Here is a 23,961-nt window from a genome sequence, read left to right as displayed (position 1 = left end):
TTTTTGAATGCATTGTTAAAGACAAGTTATATTTTAGCGTTAAACATCTAATTAGTCCTCGACAGCATGGTTTTGTTGCTGCAAGATCTACGTTATCTAACTTATCCGCTTTTACTGATGATTGCCACACAGGCTTCCAGAATGGTTTCCAAACTGAAGCGATTTACACGGATTTCTCTAAAGCCTTCGATAAAATCTCCCATACGATTTTAGTAACTAAATTGGATTGTCTCGGTTTTCATGCTTCGTTCTTTGATTGGATTCGATCCTATTTAATAAAGAGATGCTGTACTGTAGTTATCGATGGAGTTTCTTCGAAACAGTACACTGCCACCTCTGGTGTACCTCAGGCTAGTATTTTAGGACCTTTGTTATTTGTTTTGTTTATTAATGATATTTGTTCGTGCTTTTCCTTCGCTAATTTTCTTCTCTATGCTGATGACCTAAAATTGTACGCTGAAATAAGAAATTCTAGTGATTCAGCCGCCCTACAGTCCGAGTTTTTTCAGTTTCAGTTTCAGTTTATTTGTTTATATGAATAGTACATAGTAAGACTAAGGTCTTTTAATAGTACTTCAACAATATTATAAGCAACTGGAATATTTTTGACATACAAGTTTCTTAATCTAAATTTTACACCAGTTCATTTACGAATCAATCCAATATATTTACCTTAACTATAATAATAAGACGGCGGCCGCCGTAGCCGAATGGGTTGGTGCGTGATTACCATTCGGAATTCACCGAGAGGTCGTTAGTTCGAATCTCGGTGAAGGCAAAATTAATAAAAACATTTTTCTAATAGCGGTCGCCCCTCGGCAGGCAATGGCAAACCTCCGAGTGTATTTCTGCCATGAAAAAGCTCCTCATAAAAATATCTGCCGTTCGGAGTCGGCTTGAAACTGTAGGGCCCTCCATTTGTGGAACAACATCAAGACGCACACCACAAATAGGAGGAGGAGCTCGGCCAAACACCTAACAGAAGTGTACGCGCCAATTATTTATTTATTTATTTATAATAATAAGAAGAAAAGAAGCAATAGGAAAAGAAAAGAAGGATTTAGAGAAGGAAGAACAAAAGTAGTAATTAGAGAATGTAGAGAGAAATTTAATGCCCTAATTTAATGCAATCAAGCACTTTTAAAGTAATTATAGACTTGTGCCCTGAAGTTAAATCTGTTAAGTCCAGCCTTCACAGTGTCGGGTAATGAGTTCCACACTTTAGCAGCGTTAATGAAAAATAATCTAGATGATAGTAGGTAATTAAATTTTGGAACGATGAATTTGTTGTGTCTGCGAGACCTTACTGGTACTCATATCAACTTCTCTGTCAGGTGGGCAGGTGACTTGCAAGTTTGCACATAAATATGCAATTTCTAGCTAACAAATAACTGTTAAGGCAACCACCCAGTAACCTTGATCGCCATGCAGAGATATGGTATTATCTGCCAATCCCATATACATACATACCGCGTGGCGTTATTAAATGAATAATTGAATAATTTATTTTCCTGGTGCCTTATGCCCCCTGGTGCCTCGTGCCCCCTCTATACCTCTTATCATATCAGTTATACATATCTTGCTTCGTGATAAAAGATTTATGGGTTTTCTTTGATTCTAAACTTAATTTTATCGCGCACCTAAATTATGCCGTTTCCAATTCACTTGCTATGCTCGCTTTTGTTAGACGTCACTCATCGCACTTCACTGATCCATATACTCTTAAGATTTTATACTCTGCGTTTGTGCGGCCCAAATTTGATTATGCCTCTTTTATTTGGAGACCTTATCATGCAGTCCATATAAATCGAGTGGAGAGGGTTCAAAAATTTTTTTGTGCGTTTCGTGCTACATTCACTCAATTTCTCAGACCCCAAACCATCATACGTCTCACGCTGTCGTTTGATTAGTCTCTGTCCATTAAGTGACAGAGGTACGTTTCAGGCAGTTTCTTTTATTTTCGATCTCGTTAATGGACTAATTGACTGCCCGTTTCTTCTAGAAAGAATACATTTTAATGTTCCTTGCAGGAATTTTCGCCGTGTCAAAATTTTTCATGTTGGCGTTAGGAGGACATTATATAGTGCCTATGCGCCTCTTGTTAGAACGCTGTCTGACATTAACTATCTCGCCTCCCTTTTGGATCTAGACTTCTCCAGGGCGAAACATGTATTTAATACCCAATTAAAAAATTTCTTCCTTTGTAAGAAATCCAAATAATTACCTAGTATATTTTGTTAATTTAGTTTCCTAAGCTTTAATTTTGTTAATTACTTAGTTCTATGTAGTCTGTAAGAAACTTTGTATTTCTTGACTTACTAAAATGAATAAATAAATACCGTACGCACCCTGTATCTGATGCATAACAGTAAAAAATGCTAAGACAGATATTTCTCTCAAAATACTAGGTGCATTTTTATTTTTTTTCTGCTACTGAAAAGTGCATCTCATATACAGTAGGAATTCGACACAAGTACTGAGTTTTTTTCCATACAAATCAAAATATTTTTTTTACTGATATCAGTCCAAGTGTGGGCTACGAGTGAAGTTCAACAGCCCATTGCGGGATTTCAATTGGGGCAGACTCGTTGCAAGGGTTCTACTTCCCAAAGCAAAGTTGCCATGAATTGAATATGGGATGCATTATCCGCTATTTGCGGTCGTAACTCCGAAGTAGGAGTGATATCGTTACAATCCCAGCCAAACAGTTTCCCAAACCATGACTCAATTGAGCAGCATCCCATGTAAAGCGTTTTTCAGTAAGAGCGCTTCAACTTTTTTTTTGAATAAAACACAAACGGTTTGACTTTTTTAACTATTTTTTTTTTATTATCGAGTTTGAACATATACATTTAAGTATGAAATTCGATTTCTTTTGCATGACCATCGCGTGCACGTTTTACGAAGTCCAATCGTTGAACCCAATTTTCGACCACTCTTTTGCATAAATCGGCCGAAATTCCAGCAATTTCGCGTTCAATATTGGCTCTGAGCTCACAAATCGTCGCCGGCTTGTTACTGTAGACCAATGACTTCACATAACCCCAAAGAAAATAGTCTAGAGGCGGCCATTCGACCGGTCCATTTCTGGAAATAATGCGCTCATCGAACTTGCTCTTCAACAAATCAATTGTAGCGTGTGCTGTGTGGCTTGTGGTCCCGTCCTGTTGAAACCACATGTCGTCTAAGTCCATACCATTCAATTGCGGCCAAAAATAATCGTTTATCATGTCGCGGTATCGATTTCCATTCACAGTAACGTGGCGATCGTTTTCATCAACAAAAAAATATGGGCCAATTACGCCGCCGGCATGTAAACCGCACCAAACAGTGATTTTTTCGGGATGCAACGGTGCCTCATGAATCTCGTGTGGATTGCTTTCTGCCCAGTAACGCATATTTTGCTTGTTGACAAAGCCATTGAGCCAAAAGTGTGTAGCGTTCCATGATGAAATGTATACTAATGAAGTTTACAAATGACAAGCGAAAAATAAAAAATATTGCGTCGTTCGCCCTCCCTATCGGAAAAAAGTTGAAGCGCACCTATTGAAAAACGCCTGACTAGCTAAAGAGCATATCGCATTTTTCAGGTCGATATTTGGCAGTGACTCATCGATAATTCCGCCACGAGCAACAAAAAGGCAATAAGGCTTTTTTGTAGCTCAATTTGGTAAGCCTTATAACGTTTTGATCCATGGGCTGTATTTGAGCCGTACAGTTTGGAGGAAATCACATTACCGATATTTGGCCATCGTAGCTCTTTAACTCGTCTTCTTTGGCATGGCGTGGAACATCATAAATAGGAAGAAGTGCATTTCCCGGCAGATTTTGCGCACGAAGAAACTCTTTTACCTGTTTATTTAAGCAATTTTTGTTTAAAACAGCAAACAGCTGGAATTAATGTTAAGTGAAACCATTTTCCAAATAAAGCTAAGGTCAGCCAAGCACTTTTATTTCCTTTGTAGACAACAGACATACCAGTAAAATTTTTTAGTGGACGCGAATTCGCCGATTATTATTATTATTATTATTAGAAGGCCAGTACGCACTGCCACCAGAGCTGATCTATTGTGAAAGGCCTATTTTTGTAACCCTAGAGTTTTAGACTTTTTCATAACCATAATTTTTACTTCATAATTTCCACCAGCATTTGTAAAAGCAAGGAACGTTATTCTCTTCCTACTGATTTTATACCCCGGACCAAGGTTTCGTTTTGAGCGTACAAGAGATTTATCAGGTAAGAGCTTCCAAAATAAGTCAGATTCATCGGCATTGTATGTATATCTGCTCTTTTATCACACTTAACTCCTTGCCGTGCTTTAACGAGTCTGATTCGTGGTCCAAACATGAATATGACGAGCCAGGCTCGTGAATAGATAGTTGGGCCAAACGTATGTAAATATCACGAGCCGAGGTCATGTACAGATAGTCGGATTAAACATAAACATCACGAGCCGGGGTTGTGATTGAATGTTAGTTTCTATCTCTACGCCGCCAGAGTTAGTCACGAGTCTCATAATTGCTGTTACAAAGTAGTTTTACGCATTGACGCGTAACACTGGGGTCCGAGTTTCGTCGAGCTAACTGGCATGGCAAGGGGTTAGTTAAATCCATAATTGTTTTGTTAAATTTGTCCAAAAATGGGTTAATGGAGTCACTCTTATTTGATAATTTTTCTCCGCAAATTTTTAGCTATCGTTTTACATGCTTCTTTTTAAAGTTTACAACCAAATCATTGCCAGGGTGCACGCTTCCAGACTTTTCCTGAATTTGGGTATGTAATGACTTAGCTTGGCTGAAGAGTTTTCCTTTTACCTGGACCGAATTCAGATCGCGTAACAAACTTCTTTATGCACTGGTAAAATTTTTAATTCGAGTTATTTTTGCTTATTAGGCGGCCGCCGTGTCCGAATGCGTTAGTGCGTGACTACCAATCGGGAGTGCGTAAGTTTGAGTCTCCGTTCATGAAACAGCAAACTGATAGAACAAGTTTTTTTCTAATTATCAGAATGCCAAAAATTGTGTCGGAAGTGTCGAGTATGTACAGGGTAGGCCATGTTAACTTTGCTTTTTGAATCGGCTATAAAAAAAAACTAATCAATATTTTTTCAAACTTTTTTTTTTATTTTGAAGATTGAACATTATCATTTATGAATGAAAAATAGTATCGTTCAAATGACTACCACGACTGGCTTTACAGTAGGCCATTCGATCAACCCAATTTTTAAGCACATTTTCGATTGTTTGGCCTCCAATTTCATGAATGGCAACTTCCATTTCGTGTTTTAAAGCATCAATCGTCTATGGATGGTTCGCATAGCATTTGTCCTTAACGGCTCCCCACAAAAAATAGTCCAACGGGCTTAAATCACAGCTCCGAGGCGGCCAATTGATATGGGAATTCAAAAACGGTAGCCACAAGTTCGAGTGTAACTTTGGCAGTGTGACAAATTGTACCGTCTTATTGAAACCAAATGTCGTCCAAGTCCATCCATCCACTTCAATTTTTGGAAACAACTCGTTGAGCATGTCACGGTAACGCTCGCCATTTAGTGTTACCCCGGCTACTCGCTCATTTTCGAAAAAAAAAAAATGGCCCGATGATACCGCCAGACCAAAAACCGCACCAAACAGTGACTCGTTGTGGATGCATTTGCTTCTCTACAGTAACGTGTGGATTTTCTGAGCACCAAATCTGACAATTTTGCTTATTGACGTAGCCAACGATGTGAAAATGAGCTTAATCAGAAAAGAAGATTTTTCGGTAAAAATGCTTATCTTCGTTCAAACGATTTTCTGTCCATTGAGCGAACCGAAAACGCATTGGATGGTCATTAGGCATCAGTTCTTGCACCAATTGAACTTTGTAAGCCTTCATACCGAGGTCTTTATGCAAAATTCTCCTCAAAGGAGTGCGTGAAATGTTCAATTCTTGAGAACGATGACGAGTAGAGGTTGTTCGATGTTCACGCACATTTTCGGCTACAACAGCAATGTTTTCGGGTGTACGCACTGTAGGAGCACGTTCACGTGTTGTTTTATCCATTAACGATCCACTTTCATGAACACGATTAACAAATTGATCCACAAACTGTCTTGTTGGCAAATATTTTTTTTGGAATTTTTTTTCAAATTTCTCACAGTTTGAGTAGAAGACTCACCACTTTGGAAATAGGTTTTCAATATTTTCCAATTTTGTTCAAGCGTATAGCGTCCCATTTCGTAAATGTCAAACCTTTAAGTAAATTATGAACACATTTGACATGTCATTTGTGTTACCATTCTCAAAAAAATAGGTGGTTCAAAGAGCAAACGCTATATGGCCCACCAAACAAGAATCGAGTTTCCACTGTACATGTATGTACATATGTGAGTATGTGAAGCTCTTTTCACAGCAAAAATGCATTTGGCGAGAATAAATTTTGCGTCGTTTTCTGAGTAGGTAAAATTAAAAACACGAACTTCGAATTAATAGCCGATGGCCACGCGCAACCACAATGGAATACCGCCAAGGTATATTGTGGGATTTTTTATAACTTTTGATTGAAGATAACTCAATGATAAACTCAATAATATAAGAAACCAAAAACAAAACAAACAATAAAAAGTAAATGTCGAAAAATAAGAAAAGCTTCAAAACCAAAAACAAAACAAACAATAAAAGGTAAATATCGAGAATAAGAAAAGCTCCAAGCTCCAAGCGACACAAACCTCATTTTTCAGCTTTTGATCTCAATAAATAAAAGTGAATGCATTTTGACAACAACACTGCAAGTATTCAGAAAAATATTTTGTTGTTGCAGTAACTATGTCAACCCTAGACTCAGTCTATTGTGTAGTGATAGAAGTGTGCCAGGTAGCACTGATATTCGTTTTCACTACGGAGGCTTAGCATTTAGACAGCAATTTTTTGCTTTTACTTTGTTTAGTGCTTTAAAAAATATTTAACCGCCTTAGGGAATATTTTTTGAAATTTAAAATTAAATAAGTAAAATAGAGAAGCATCCGTATACATTTTAGAGTTAAGCATTTGGACAAAATGAGGTACACAAAAAACCAAAAAAAACACAAACAAAAAAAATTATACAAAATGTACAAATTCTCAAAACTGCATTTAAAACATATTTTTGCTTTATACAAACATATATATGCATTAGGGTGGTCCAAAAATGCATGGGAAAAAATTTATATTAAAATTTTTATGCTGCCGCCCCCCATAATGGTAAAGAATGAAAAATAAAAAGACCCGTATTTTTTTTTTTTTTAATCAGACCATATTTAATGGTGCCGCCGGGGCTTTGAAATATCCCATGTATTTTGCATGGGAAAAAAATACTTTTTCGTAGATTTCATGTAAAAACCTGGAAAATGAATATATTTTAACCGGATACCTCAGTTTCTCTTCATAATTGGTCAGGGAATAACAACCAATCTCACAAAAAAATATCATAAAAGTAATATAAAATATTGTTTTTCGATTTTTTCTTAGATTTTCGCTTTATGGGGGCTTTTTGGGGTTCTATAAAAAATAGTTAATACAAAAAAAATTAATTATTTCATAATTGGTTGTTATTCCCTGACCAATTATGAAGAGAAACTGAGTTATCCGGTTAAAATATATTCATTTTCCAGGTTTTTACATGAAATCTACGAAAAAGTATTTTTTTCCCATGCAAAATACATGGGATATTTCAAAGCCCCGGCGGCACCATTAAATATGGTCTGATTAAAAAAAAAAAAAATACGGGTCTTTTTATTTTTCATTCTTTACTATTTTGGGGGGCGGCAGCATACAAATTTTTTTTGGACCACCCTAATATGCATATATTTAGTTTAAACATATACAGTGTAACCTCTTTTAACGGATACCTCTATTAGCCGTACACTTCTCTTGGGCGGACCTTTCTCCTATACGAAGTCTTAGGTATCGGAAGAAGTTACCCTCCCTTGAGTGGACACATCTCTTAGACGGACAAAATCTGTCTGACGGTGAGTGTCCGCCCAAGGGAGGTTTCACTGTTTTGCAAAGCTGGAATAAACAAGAAAATCATAAAACTTCCAATATGCGCACATCAAAATGGCTGGTTCACATATCAATTTTTGCTATTTTTCAACTGAACTTCAGTACAAAGAAAAAGAAAATAAATTAGAAAGTTTTTTATTAAAAGTGATCATATTTTCAATTATTATCATTAGCGCATATCAGTAAATTGAAGTACAAAAATTAAAAAAAAAAAAAAAAAATTATTTTTAAAGCTTCTGCGACTAGTCAAAAATGTCGCCTTAAAATGTTTAAGCTTTACTTGCATATTTTTGGACTTCTTATAAAAAATTATGCCTGAGCGATTAAGTTCTGCGGCTCGCACGGTCCTCTCCAACATCAGGTTAAAGAAGTCACACGAAAGCGAGTCAGCCTGTCTGAAACCTCGTTTGGTATCAAACGGCTCGGAGAAGTTCTTCCTGATTCTGCTGGTTTTGGGCAACGCTATTTTGCATAGCCGTTAGCCATTGCGGGGATACCAAATTCAGACATCGCGGCATATAGGCATCTCCTTTTCGGGTTGTCGAATGCAACTTTAAATTCGACAAAAATATGATGTGTGTCGATTCTGCTTCAATGAGGATTTTCCAAGACTTGGGATACTGTGAATATTTGGTCGATGGTGGATTTTCCATGCCTAAAGCCACACTGGCAAGGGCCAATCAGTTGGTTGACGGTGAGCTTCAGCCTTTCACATAATACGCTCGCTAGAACCTTATAGGCGGTATTTAGAGGACTAAGTCCTCGGTAATTCGCATACATAGATTGCAGAATAACCCTTCTTATGGATTGGACAGAGCACATTTAAACTCCAATCGGCAGGCACACTTTCATCCGACCATATTTTGCATGAGAGCTGATGCATGTATCTTATCAACTCCTCGCCGCCGTGTTTGAATAGCTCAGCCGGTAGTCTGTCAGCTTCCGCTGCGTTGTTGTTCTTTAGCCGCGTTATCGGTAGGAGTATTCTCACCTTGTCATGGTCGGGTAGCGGAACGACTGTCCTGTCGTCAACGATTTGGGTATCGAGATCTTCGCATTCTCTGTGGCATGCGCAGTTGGCGCTATTAAGCAGGCTTGAAAAGTGTTCCCTTCAAGCATACTTCGGATGTGAGTCACCAGATCGCCGTCTTTGTTACTACAGCAAAACGCCCCGGTCTTGAAACCTCCTGTAAGCCGCCGAAATTTCTGGCAGAATTTTGAACTCAATGCTGCTCGATTGCTCGTACATGTCCGATTGGTGGGCAGCGCTCTCTGAGAGCAGGAATGAGAGTCGAGTGGCGAATCGCCTGGGTGCCTATTGCGATTGCAGCTTTCCGATGTCGAATATTCTTTGTGTAGTTATATATATTCGTAGCAGAGAGGCCTGTTTTGGTTTTTTTTTGTTTTTGGTGGGTGTGGTAAGGTTCAAAATGCCTTCGCACTTACAGCGACCGTCGTCTACTGTGTCGTGTGGTGTGGCGACTAAACCGATCTCTCCTCTCCTTCTGGGGAGCCCTCGAGCGTACGCACATCTAAAACAATACAAGCGTGTCTTCCATGTATCGATCTCGTTTTGCCTTTTTCGATCAGGAGTATTGGTGTATTTTTTATGCTGGAATCTGGTGCTGCAGCCTACAATATTTCGGGACCCGGCAAAGTCGATCAGCCTCTGTCAGTTAACAGATGTTTCGTGCAGGCTGAATTTCCTGACTGTCGGACCAAAAAATTCTTTTTACTTACCCTGGCGTTCCAGGCATAGAAACAATTATTGATCGCATCGTCCTTCTCTTCCGCCGGAGCATGCGAGCGAGATTTTGAAAAATATGAGGTGGATAGTTTTGAGACGCTCGTCCATTTCGGGGGAGGAACGAAGGTACTTGGCGATGAAGTCTTGCAACCACTACAAATCCAACTCCGAATTTACGCTCCTTTACATGACAGACGTCGCATAGTCCAATGCTCGTCTTGCCTTGCCCCGTGCCTCGCATCTTTTGAATGGTAATGCTGTCAGCCTTTGCTCTTACGAGGACATTAACCAACCGGGCAGAGACATCCTCCTCATTAAAGGACCGGACAGCCCAGCTGCATGCGATCAAATCATAATCCTTCGCTCGTTAGAGTTAGCAGTACTCATCCGAGGCTTTGTTTTGCTTTTCATTGAGGGTGGATATTTTAAGGAGGCGGGTCCCAAACCCAGCGAAAAACCAGATATCCTAGGCTACTTCACCTTCTCACATTAGCTTGCATGCTCGGGAGTTTCGCAGACGTTACTTGTGCGAAGTTCAGAAGTTGTGACCTGCTTGGACCATATGCAGAAGAATCGTCCTGGCCACTCCTCAGTGAATGGCAACCAGGAATTTTCACCACATGGAACCATCCTCTAGCAGCTTCGTTGGCTGGGTCACATCGTTCGAATGGATACAAACGCTCCAACACTGAAAGTATTCGATGCGGTGCCAGGTGGTGGTAGCAGAGGAAGCGTTAGAAAGATCAGGTGGAGAAGAAATTGACTTCACTTGGAGTTTCCAAGAAACGACAGGCGCGCTTTGTTAAATTTGACTTGACCTTAATGCGCTAATCAAGAGGAAGATGTCGGAAGCAAAGAAACAATTCATTTTAAAGAAATTAACTTCAATAATTTAAGATACACTTAACTACTTAATTATAATTTAACAATCTTTGTAAACTAGAATATTTCAATCATTTTATTAATGAAACTCAATTTCGTTATTTTTTGTTAATTGCTTTGTTAATTTTTTACACATTTGTTTCGATTCGCAAAATTTACAATAAAAAAAGGGTGAAGCAAACTTTTTTTAAAGAAATCGTTGGTTCTTAAAATGCCAAAATGTGCGTGAATTTCTAATCTATTTTTTTTTTTATTCATTCAATTGAATTGGAAAAATATTCTTCCAACATTTTTGGTGACGATTGAATTCAGGGGACAGTTGATCCCAAGGCGGGTTTATTAAAGGTGGTGGCACTAGACCAACAACACTGTTCTGTACGTCTGATTGTCAAAGCAAAGTATTGAGAAACTAGAAAACAAAAATTCACCTTGTTTCATTTTGAGCTGACAGCCACATTGACACGGCGAAAGAAAAAAAACCACTCAGCTGATTTACCCATACCACCTTTAATAGATTCGCCTTGACTGTAGCTATGAATTTCAAAAGAGTAAACACCGCTCCTCCACCGCCCCTTTTTATACTAAAAATTTGGTCCCAAATTTTTCAATACAGAAGTTAAAAACATGAATGTGACGTAATTCGCACCTTTACTCATCAACTAACTGTAATTGTTTATTGCGTATTTCATTTGTTAAAGGGTTGTGAAGGAACTATATTCTAATTTATTTGTTCAAAACCTGAAATTACAGAAAAATTTAATATAATTTGTACAATGAAGTGATTTGGAAAAAACTGTGATATTGTCTAAAAAATTATAATTTGTAGTTAAAACTGTGAATTTTTGCAACATTGCTTTTATCTCTCTCAGGTGTAGTTAAAACTGTGAATTTCGACAAAATTGCTTGTCTCTCTGAGTTTTGGCAACAGTGGTTTTATCTCTTTGAGGTGGAACTTGAAACCTCTTTTCTCGAAACTACTTTATACAAGTCTGCCAGTCTCATAATTCGAACAATTTTCAATTCACATATTCACAGTGACCAGAAAATACGGCATTATGAATTGATTTTTGCAATATACTCATATTAGGCAGGTGTTTTTGTAACTTATACTTAAAGACGTGAATTTTGGCAACAGTGCTTATTTCGCTCTTAGGAGTAACTGGAAATGTAATTGACAGTTAAAACTGTGAGTTTGGGAAACAGTGCTTATTTCGCTCTTAAGGGGTAACTGGAAATGTAATTGAGAATTAAAACTGTGAATTTTGGCAACAGTGCTTATTTCGCTCTTAAGGGGTAACTGGAAATGTAATTGAGTGTTAAAACTGTGAATTTTGGCAACAGTGCTTATATCTCTCTCAGCTGGCACTTGGAACGTCTTTCCTCGACTTTTCTCTCTACTTTTTTCAAATCTACAAGTCTCGTAATCCAATAACTTTTGGCCGTAGATTCACAATTACAAGGAAGTACGGTAGGATAGATGGATTTTTGCAATATACTCGTATGATGCAGGTTTTTTTTTTTGTAATTTACTATTAAAACTGTTCAAAAATCATCCGAATGTTAAGAAGATTAATAACAAACATTGGTGGGTTAACACAGAGCAGTGTTTTTTTTTTTTGGAATTTACAGTTAAAACCTTGAATTTCGGCAACAGTGCTTATGACGCTCAGATGTAACTGGAAACGGCTTCATCTTGGAACTACTTTTTTTAAGTCTACCAGTCTCATAATTTATTTAAATTTAGGGGTTTTTAAATTTTTGTATTGTGAATATAATTGCAAGGAAGTATGAAGGTATAGTGGAATTTCTGAAACGGTTTTTTATAAAAAATTTGTAAACGATTTTTTGTTTTTTTTTTGTGAAAAATTTTTATTGGTTTTTTAATTAATTTAAATTATTGAAATTTAAATTATGAAAATTTAAATTATTATAAATTTTCAGTCACCTAAAATAAAAAATTTACTGCTGGTCTGGCCTTGCACTCTTCGAAAAAAGGCTGCGCCGAAAAAACGCTATAGAGCCGCCATTTTATTTTATGTGTATTACTATGAAAGTAATTTATTTAGTTTATGAAATGTAAAATAAAGAACCTTTTCAGAATATACAATAGTTTTATATTATTTTGAAAGAAAACAATTTACTTAGTTCATTAAGTGCATAAAGAACCTTTTCAGCATTCTGAGTCATTGAAAAAAAATTCCACAATATGCTAATTTTTTCCGCTCTACAATGACCTTAAAATATTTTTAATTGGTTTACAAAAATAAATTAAATTGGTTTAAAAAAAATATCCAAATATTTTTAAGCGATTAGGCTACTGTAGTAGGGGAAAAAGCGGAAAAGCCTATTGTGAAGATTTTTTCAATGATAAAATGAAATGAGTCAGAATTCTGAAGAGAAAGCATACCCTTGAAGTTTTCTACTGAATATATTCCAATATCTTCCAACAACGTGTTTAAGTACTCACCCGTTACCATCGTAACCTCTGACCGCATTCTTATCCGCACAAAGTGAGCTCGAATTGCCCATAATTGCCGTCTCACACCAAAGCACTCCTCACTCGCTGACGAATAAAAGTGAAATGAATTCAAGCACGCAATACCACCGCTGGCGTAAGGACACTTTTTGTTTAAAACTTTTTTTAAGTTTAGATGCGTTCGATCGATAAATGAGCAACAGTGCGCTTTTTTATTCTTTTGGAATAGGAGAAGCAACTACAAAATAATGGAAGTAGTGAAAAATTAATAAGACAATTGAAGTTGGTGTCAATGTCGGACGCCGGTGATTGGTTGAATTAAGAATTTAAAAAGCTTTTGGAAGGAGAAGAAATGTGTAAAAAACCAATTACTTTATAAACTTATGTCTTAAATAGTTATGAAGAAGAAGAGGAAGTAAGCATGGAATTGAAGTGTAATTTAAGGGTAGTGAGGTATTTTTCGCACAATTAGAAAGTCGCAAGCACTAAACATTTATTTTTGCTAATTTTTCTATTAACTGTTTTTTAAATCAAATTTACTTAGAAAACACTCTCATTAATTGTTGTCTGATGATTTTGCTGTTTTCAGCAAACTCTTTCAAAAACGACAAATTTTTCATGAACTCACTTTTTTCACACCTCGCACTTAAAACACTCACAACACTTGCAGCAAGAAAGAGAAAACAACAAAATTGAGGTTCAAGGTTGACAATTAGAATAAAACAGTTATATGGGAAAATATACTGGAGTGATGATGAAAAAAATCTTTACACCGCTGCACTTCACAGCAATAATGACCGATTCGTTGGAATTCACAAAACGCTTTGACGTTTGTCGTCGTTCAAGTCGAATGCGCTGATGGTTGTAAACGAGAAAAGCACGCAACATAAAGGCATAAGAAGCAAACAACAAAAAACACAAGAAAACAAAAATTGAATAAGCAATGAAAATTTCAATTTGAAGCATAGCTTTAACTAAATTGTAAACCAACATACATACATACACATAAAAATTGTTAACTAACTTAAATGCATACATACATACACACAAACAAACATGTAGGCATGCGCTTGTTGCGAAAATTTGTGTTTAATCGAGCGAGTAGCAAAATTTATATAATTACATACATATTCACATACATACTCACACATATCTATAAATGTATTTATATGCGTTAAAAGCTACTGACCGCGCTCTAACTCGTTTAATAATGTTTTAATACTGAATTCATTGAAGTTTTTGTGTTCGTTCATCGGACGCAAGCAGTGAAAAAGCAGCACAACAGAACATGGATATAATTCAAAAGAAAACATTAAACAAAGCATAATTGGCAACGCTAACAAAAACAACATTTTCAAAACAAGAACAATCACCTGTAGGTGCCCGCTGCGCTGAGTTAAAGTACGCGTGCCGTGCAATACATTTTCTAGCATATGCGAGTGTGCAAGGTGGCGCAATTTTATTTTTGAATATTTTTTAATAAAAAAAAAGTTATTTTAAGTGATGGAAATCTTTATTTTGCTTTATACGCATGTAAAAGGATGCTTGGAAGCACATGGTGTCTCTCACCCGCACTTGTGCACTGTTTTGTTTTTTGTTTTTTCCGGGATGCTATACCGGCATAGCAGTATGTACGACTTGTAGCCTCACAGCTACACCTACAGTTAGTAACAGAAGTAAGTATACACCGGATACGTTTTCAATTTTCCACCAATCGATTCCTTCAAACAACCTAAGTTATAACAAAATTGTGTTTTATTTACATGAATGAAATGCAAAAATCATATTTAATCCAAATAATGACAAAATTTTAAAAAGGAACAAAATTATAGCTTTTTATATTAAACTTTATAAAAATTCTTGTCTCAAAAGTAAGTATACAGTTCATCATATTATTAATTTGTGAAATCAAAAACACAAATAAAATCAAATCCTACTATTTGGTAGGTTAACTATTACACTTTACAATCGATTTAAGTCGTGATGGCATTGATTTCACCAAGTTTTCAGTTACAGCTGGTGGTATTTTATTCCATTCCTCTTGAAGGATGTTTTTCAGTTGTTCCTTGTTTCTAATCGGATGTTTACGTATTTGCCGCTTTAAAAGTTCCTATAAATGTTCGATTGGGTTGGTATCCGGGGACTGTGGCGGTGTTTTCAGCTGTTTTCGCACATTGTATAACAGCCACTCTCGTACAATGTTGGATGTGTGCTTGGGGTGATTATCCTGCTGGAAGATAAACGCCAAGGCCCAATTTCGTAGCGCTTTCTTTTAAATTATTTTTCAAATATTTAAATAACCATATCGGTCCATAATATTTTCGATAAATAGCTAGTTTACAACCCTATTCGCAGCCATACATCCCCAAACCATCACAGATCCCCTCCATGCTTCATAGTGCCGGTCATATTGTTTGTATCCAATTCCGCGTTAACTTTTCTCCAAACTTTTTCACGACCATCAGATCCACAGATACTGAATTTACACTCATCAAAAAATATGACTTGGTTCCAAAACGTTTGGTCATATTTTTCATGATCTTTTGCGAATGAAATTCGTTTATTCCGATTGACACTACTCACGAAGGACTTATTCCTAACACTGCACCCATGATAACCAGCACTATGCAAAACCCGGCGAATAGTTTGGGTACTAAATTGTTTTCCAGTCTTATTTTTAACTTCAGATTTCAATTTGGGGGCACTTATTTTGGAGTTTGTCCTGATTTTCCGTACGACTAAGCTTTTTTCTCTGGGACTTGAGAGCGGCGGACGCCCACAACGCTCTTTATTAGTGGTGCTTCCCACACTTTACCTCCATTTTAGGTTTGTTGTTCCAAAGATTGCGTGGAGATACTACGATACCACCAAGGTGTTGAAGTCTCTGTCTGCCCAACGCAAGACATTCACAAAGCACATGTTCGGAGCTTTCTATGTCCATTTCTCAAAAGCGGCAGACATTGGTCTGAGATAGGCGAATATTATTTAGATCATACCTCAGGCTGCAGTGACCTGTAAGATATCCTGTTAAAAGACGCAGATCAATTCTGGTTAATGAGAGAATTCAACTGAAGCCATCTATGAGTGAAATCAGCAATTACTTAGTTGCCGACCCAATATTTTGATTTCTGACATTCTAGGTGCGAATGCGGAGTTAATAGTTAGTTGACTTGGTTTGTTTTGTAGTATGAAATATATTTCTGTATAAAATTAATTAAAATTGAAAAATAAATAAATAAATAGTCAAAACTTATCAATTTGTAGTGTACATTTTTCTGTGACGCTAACAGTACCTGTGTACGTACGTATTTAGCTCAGTTTTTTTAAATTTGAATTTGTACCTTTTTTATTTCCATTTCTATAAGGAGTGATTTTATTTTGCTTTGGATGATGAAATAATTGTTTTTGATGACGATGATAGCGTCTTAGACTTGTCAAATGGTTTACAATTTCTTTCGACGTTGTCTATAAAGGCAAAAAAAGTACACGAACTACACACCGCGAACAATCCCTTCTTAGATCTCCATAAACTCGGTGCACACCTACTACTAAGGACTTAATGCATGATTCGCGGAGCTGCTAAAATACAGCTAACGGTATATTTCCAAATGTTAGAAATTCACAAAGTACAAACCATAAAATATTTTGTGGGTTAACTCACACCCCATTGTGCCTTCCGAAGGTTAATGCGATGTTGCGTTCAAAATTACAGTACGCCTTAAAGTTGTGAAAAGCAATTCATGCTGCCATTTTGGAAATGGAATTGAACGAATTTTCGATTTATCCTTTCAATCGCTTAACTTTTCAGACCCTCGTATTGTTGTTCTTGTTGTAGCAGAACATAGTAAACGAACCCTGGTTAGTGCGCAGAACCTCATCTCTCTTCAAGGGGAGGAGTCTGAGGAGTAAACTTTTTAATTTAAAATCGCTTCAAGGTAGAGAAGGCGTTAAGTTGTGCGTGTTTCCTAATGGCGGTTATTATTATTTTATTATTATCCATTATTACTACAATATTATTGCTATTAATGCTAGAGCTCCAGCCAATTAAAACAGCGCACTTTACTGCGCCTCTGCTGTGCATGCATTGCTGACTTTACTTTTATCTCATTGCTGTCTTCAAGTTTTTCATTTTCGTCTTGCCTTTGGTGGCAGGAAATTTAGCCGCACGAAAGACCTTCGTTTCTCAACTAATTTAGTGACAGTCACCAAATTGAGGTTTGATTTTTCAATGCTTTTGTTTTTCAGGTTTTCACATAGTTTCAGCGTACAGCTTTCAAGCCACAACCCGAAGTAGTTGGTACAAATAATTACCAATAAAGGCAATAATAATACCAGTTGCTTGCTTAGGTGACCATTAAGGAGGGCATGCCTGTTGTTGTTGTGCTAAGCATGCACCTGCTTGAACTTGCTTCATAATTTTGGTCAACTGCAAGTGCCATACTCATATATGTACGTATGTATGTATGTATGTCTCTCGTTTGGTAAATGTTGCCTAATCGGAAACGTATTTTTGAATGAATAAATGAATATTTTTTTTACCTAATTTTTATTATGTGTTTTTTTTGCGAGCCTTTTTAAAATTTATTATGAGTACTAACTTTCTCTCAGTTACTTTGAATTTTTTTTATATTTTTAATGTTAGTTTAAGACGTGCTTCAAAAAATTTTCATTTCAGCGACTTGGATCTAAAAATTAGATGAAAGGATGGAAGAACATAAAAATTGTGTTCTTTCTGTCTTCAAATTGATGTATTTTTAACACACTTTTATTAGGTCGGGTTGTATGTATGTATGTATGTATGTATGTATGTATGTATGTATGTATGTATGTATGTATGCATGTATGTATGTATGTATGCATGTATGCATGTAACGGAATCTTTGAGCTTTATTTTCACTGGCTTCTAAAAATCTGATCAATGCAATAATTTGATAAAAGTTTTCCATTATCCTTATTAGGATTGCCAGGATTAATATTTTCTTTTTTTACCTGTGGGCAAAAAGTAAGGTAAATTTGGTTGTAAAATGAAAAATCTTTTTTTAACACACTTTTATTAGGTCGGGTTGTATGTATGTATGTATGTATGTATGTATGTATGTATGTATGCATGTAACGGAATCTTTGAGCTTAATTTTCACTGGCTTCTAAAAATCTGATCGACTTGAAATTTTGCACACCTATCAAGGACCGATGACAATGCAATAATTTGATAAAAGTTTTCCATTATCCTTATTAGGATTGCCAGGATTAATATTTTCTTTTTTTACCTGTGGGCAAAAAGTAAGGTGAATTTGGTTGTAAAATGAAAAAATCTTTTTTTATTCTTGTAAATCAGTTTCTCAGGCTCCCTCCACGAAATAAGTTCTTCATCCCGATTACTTCTTTATCACGGCCGATAACTGCATAGCTTTAGACTCACAGTCGATAAGAAAGGAATTAAATATAACACGAATATATCGAATCATTTATTCACTGACTGCAATGATAACAATAATTTTCATTCATAATAAACAAAAAATAGTTTAAAGAAACTAAAAAACACGCTTTTATTGCTAATCGAACTAAAAAGTAGAAAATAAATTTTAATGACAAAGAGACCTATAATGAAGTAATAGCAAATCGAACGATCAGTCATAGTCAACTACCTCAGAACAGAATTATAACAAAAATTAAGATACAAATAGAGTAATTCAAATTAGAGTTAAAAGCGTGGGATGCTTGATATAGTAAATATTACAATCATTCTATTGGCAACTACCTATGTACAGAGGGTTATGAAAGTGAAGCAAAATGCATTCCACGCTTTTAACTCTAATTTGAATTACTCTATTTGTATCTTAATTTTTGTTATAATTCTGTTCTGAGGTAGTTGACTATGACTGATCGTTCGGTGTAGCTGTTCCCGCAACCGCATTTCCAACCGAAATTTAAAAAAAAAAAAAATTGCCCAATCACACTTCCAGACCACATAGCCCACCAAACCTTGACACGTTTAATATGCAAAGACTTCTCAACAATCGCGTTTGGTGCGAACGTACAGTCTGTGCTATAAAAAAGGAACCGCAATTATTCATGAAGTATAAAAGATATGTATATATTTAATTTACATGAAAATATGTAAAAAAAAACAGTCACCATTACTCAATAAGCCGTGTAGTCTTCATCGTTGTCGAGTATAGCCTGGAATCTTCTCAGCATGCTTTGAACCAGCTTTTCTGCGTAGCTTGTCGACAAACAGGACTAGATTTTGCGAACTTGACGCACGAGTTGCTTTAAACCGTGGACTGGCCTTCCGAAAGATGCGTTTTCATGCGTAATTGGCAAGACCGGAATTATGGGAAACTCACTATGGAATTACCGAACATAGTCTCAGCAGAGCACCTTTAATAAAAAAATAAGAAAAAAATCGGATGGTGTTTTTCAAAAATGACAAAACCAACTTTTTCACCAATACAAAAAAAATCCTCGCCAAGTAGCACGAAAGCGCCGTTTTCATACCATTATGAGACCTCCAACAGGCAAATATCTAGCCTGAACTATTGATATAATGGAGAAGATTGCTGGGATTTAGGTTAGCGCACTGCCCTAGACTATTGAAGAAAGGAGCACCCAGTGGCCTTAATCGTTTAGCTGCCGAATCCGGATATATACAGAGAAAATGCTCACCAGTCTTCTTCTCTGAAAGCTCCGCACAGCTTCTGTAATGGTGCATAAATGATAAACCTAGATTTTGCGCGTGTGTGCTGATCGTCCAATGGCAGGCAAACACAGCTACGAGTAATAGAATGGCGAGGTCTTTCTGGGCCCTCCGTTTATTGAACTGGAACCAAACGGTTTTCAAAATAGCACATGAAGAACTGGAGCTCCATCTTTTCTGCGTTTTCCTGAGAAATAAGTTGTGCGATTCCTCGTTAACCACAGTAAGTGAGATGGACTGGGTAGGATGCCTCTGAGGCCAATTCAGTCCCCTTCCTGGCAAGCTCATCAGCAATTTCATTTCCCTCTATGCTCCCAGATCAGTGAAATTTTACCTGTACACCCAAAATATTTGATATTCTCCTTATAGAAGTTGATTAGTTTGGATCTACACCATGGCGTCGTCAGTGCCCTGATCGCTGCTTGACTATCGGAGAAAAGGCTAATATCTCTCTTGCTCCCACGTTGCCTAAGCAGTTTACATGCCTGCAGGATCGCCAAGACTTCTGTCAGAAAAACAGTAGCGGTATTCGGCAATTTTGCTGGTTTAGAGAAAGCTCTTACTCCAACATCCGGATCCAACTTGAAGCCGTTAGTGAATACAGAGTTGCCAGCTTCGGTGATATTTTTACCACGTTGCAATCCTGCTTACTGTGGACAGGTTATGTTAGATTAGGTTGGAATGGTTACCCAAGGAATGGGCCCACTTGGTCGAAGATAAACGGATTCGTCTTTTGTGACACCATTGTGAAGGAGATAAGTTGAAAGAGAACACCGATGGAATGAAAGGAGATGGCGGGGAGAGGTAGTGCTTGAATGCTCAAGAGGATGGAGGAGGATTATGAACGATGACAGTGCTGTGCCGTTTAATGCTGCAGATGTAGTTAATCAGATTTTTATTTCCAACGCCAGCTATATCAGCAGGCGCTGTTGTTGTTGAAGATAAGTAAGAGCCAAGATGCCAAGGTCCTGTCTAGCGTCCTATGTGGAAGACTTATGCCTTTTGCCAACACACTGATCGGGCCTTATCAGTTCGGCTTCAGACGTGGTAAGTCGATCATCGATCAGATTTTCATATTACGCCAAATCCTGGAAAATACCCATGAAAAGCAAGTCGACACCCATCATCTCTTTGTCGACTATAAAGCTGCGTTCGATAGCCCGATAAGGGATTGCCTGTGCGCCACCATGTCTGAGTTCGGTATACCAGCAAAGCTCATACGGTTTTGCAGAATGACGTTGAGCAACACAACCAGCTCCGTCAAGGTAGGAAATAACCTCTCCGAGCCATTAAATACCGTTCGAGGTTTCAGACATCCACTGTCATGCAACCTCTTCAACTTCGTGATGGAAGGAGATGTTCATCGTAATGGCACTATTTTCTACAAATGTGTCCAGCTCCTTGCGTACGCCGATGACATTGACATTATCGGCCGCTGTAAGCGAGATGTCACCGCTGCGTTTTCTGCTATCGAAAAGGAATCTTCACGAGTGGGTCTGGCGGTGAACGAGGGTAAAACGAAGTATATGCTGTCTACAACGCGGAACACACGACGTGTAGGAACGCACGTCATTGCGGACAACTATACCTTCGATGTTGTGCCAGAATTTATTTATCTTGGCACCGCCGTTAACAGCAACAACGATATCAGCCTGGAGATCAAACGGAGGATCACTTTTGCTAAAAGGTGTTACTATGTGCTAAGTAGTCGAGCCCTCTCTCGCATGACCAAATTGACACTTTACAAGACGCTCATCATACCCGTCTTGCTTTATGGCGCAGAGACATGGGTAGTGTCACAAATCGATTCAGCCGCTCTTGGGGTGTTCGAGAGAAAAGTTCTTCGTAAGATCTTCGGTTCTGTGCGCGTTCGCGAAGACTACCGTTCAAGAATGAACCACGAGCTGTACGAGCTCTATGCCGACATTGACGTAGTTCAACGCATCGCCATCCAACGCCTGCGTTGGCTAGGGCATGTCGTGCGTATGGATGAAGAAGCTCCAGCAAAGAAGGTGTTCGAGGCCGAAGTCCAACGGAGCCGACGCAGAGGAAGACCATTGCTCCGGTGGAAAGACCAGGTGGAGGAAACTCTATGCTCGCTTGGTGTACAGAATTGGAGAAGGCGCGCGCGGAGCAGAGGCGCCTGGAGAGACCTAGTGAGGTCCGCCGTAACTCGGTAACAGGTTGTTATGGCCATCTAAGTAAGTAAGTAAGATGCCTAGATCTTAGCTCCGCTAGAGCAGAGCAGCTAAGGAAAAGGTGTTGAGATTATTCCACCTCATCCTTCGCACATCCGACGCAAAAAGACTCGACGTAATCCCAAGTCTCACAGCATGCATTCCTCGCGCAAAGTGTCCTTTGAGAAAACTCACGGGGTTCGAAAGCTGAGATTTTGACAACCCCAGAAGCTCGCCCGAGCGCCCCCGATCCACATCTGGCCAGAAGGATTTCGCGGCCTTACAAGTTTGTGTACTTGCCGAACACTCGCTGAGTTGGCGCAAATCTATCTTTCCAGTAGCAGACCGCAGGTAGTCACGGTAGACAAGTCCCTTGTCTGGCCAGCTCATCCGCCTCACAGTTTCCCGCAATGTTGCTGTGACCAGGAACCCAGATGAGGCTTATGTCAAAGAATTCGGATGCAATCGAAAGTGAGGTCAGGTATTCCCTGACCAGTTTTGAATGCACTGTCACTGACCCGAGGGCCCTTCTTGCCGCTTGGCGGCTGTAGATAGGAGATCGGAGGTTCAGAGAAATACGGTGTTAACTGCCCAGAATTGCTACCATATCCTTGAGAGACTGCCTCCAGAGGCCTACCGGGAATAGCGTAAACAATGGAAATCACGTAAAGTCGCTAGAAAATTGAAAGTATGGGCCGTATGAAAAATTATGCATCGAAGCAGTAGGCGATTAATGAGATGTATTTTTATGCGAAAAATAAATATAATATCAAAAAATAATAAATGACAATTATGAAACTTTTTTGCTGTGAAACAGCACAGTAAGGCACACCAATTCGACACACACTCGCCTACAACATAGATGCTGAATTATATTCACTTGCTATGTAAGCCTCCTTCAGTTCAGTTGCGAGTAGATATGCCTTCAATGCCGAGCTACATGTAGAGCGACCTTTAATGGTAGAAGACCAAGTGAGCAGCTGAAAATAGTGTACCAAACGAGTCAAGTGCTTCAAATTGTTAAAATATTTTGTATAGAGTTTTTTTTTTTTTTTAATTTTCTGTTTTTAATCAACAATAAAAAAATGTGTGTCATTGTTTTTCGTACGTCGCTTTTAATTACTGAAGTAATTACAGTATTTGAGTTTAATTAACGCAGGTAAAACAAATGCAAATCAGCAACTATGAATAAACCGTAAAAGTGACCTTACGTCAAATATCTGTTACATTTATAGGTATGTATAATACATAAATATGTATTTGTGTGTGTATGTGCACTCATGTCATATGTCATGTGTCGTGCGTGCAACACGTAATTGGCCTGCCCGCAGCGATAACGATTAACCAAGCTTAGCGTTTACTTGGACGAAAAAAAAAAAAAAAAAAACAAAAACCATTACTAGGCACGCATTCACACATCAAATGCTTTCAATACCAATTTTCCAATTCGCTTTTGTAACTGGTGGTTTTATATACGAATTTGATTTCAATTAATGCGCTCCGTGCCACTCATTTGCTGCACAAATATTTGCTGAATTTAGTTAATGTTGTATTTGCTTGGCGTTTTTCAGTCTTTGCTTTTGGCGTTGGTGTTGGTTTTGGTGTTGCAAGTGCACCTGTTGCCAGACGTTTGACAAGTTTTGTGTCGAATTACGAAACATTTCAAGTAGTTCACTAACATAGCTTTTGTGTTGACTTAAATACAGAGTCCGGCACTCGAAGTGTAACCAATTAAAGACGTCACACATTTAGTTTGGGAAATTACTTTTATTCAATTCAAAGTAAAAAATGTAAGAATCTATTTACTTTTGCTCGACACCTTTGCTGACCACCTTTTGCCTTGACTATGGCCTTGAGACGGTCCAAGGCCCGAGTGTGACTTGCAGGTGTTTTGGTCCCATTCGCGGATAATGGCTTTTTTCGGTGCCTCGAGACTGGTGAATCTTTTAGTTCGGATCT

At 37.8% G+C, this 23,961-nt stretch overlaps 1 protein-coding gene across 1 annotated transcript in view; it reads right to left on the bottom strand.

The window, feature by feature from the left end:
• The window catches only part of LOC128855582 (NADP-dependent malic enzyme), a 102,839-nt gene extending 88,872 nt beyond the window's left edge, over positions 1 to 13,967 (bottom strand). Inside the window, exons 1-2 of the mRNA XM_054090596.1 lie at positions 13,757 to 13,967; positions 13,120 to 13,366 (exon numbers count right to left, since the gene is read on the bottom strand). Of these exons, the coding sequence (XP_053946571.1) occupies positions 13,120 to 13,181 (62 nt within the window). The 5' untranslated portion in view covers positions 13,182 to 13,366; positions 13,757 to 13,967. The remainder of the gene's footprint in view (positions 1 to 13,119; positions 13,367 to 13,756) is intronic.
• Positions 13,968 to 23,961: the final 9,994 nt, after the last annotated feature.

This window comes from Anastrepha ludens, chromosome 2, assembly GCF_028408465.1.
Source record: "Anastrepha ludens isolate Willacy chromosome 2, idAnaLude1.1, whole genome shotgun sequence".
Taxonomy (NCBI): Eukaryota; Metazoa; Arthropoda; class Insecta; order Diptera; family Tephritidae; genus Anastrepha; species Anastrepha ludens.
Note: the sequence above shows the minus strand (reverse complement) of the source record. Positions and strands in the feature narration are given on the sequence as shown.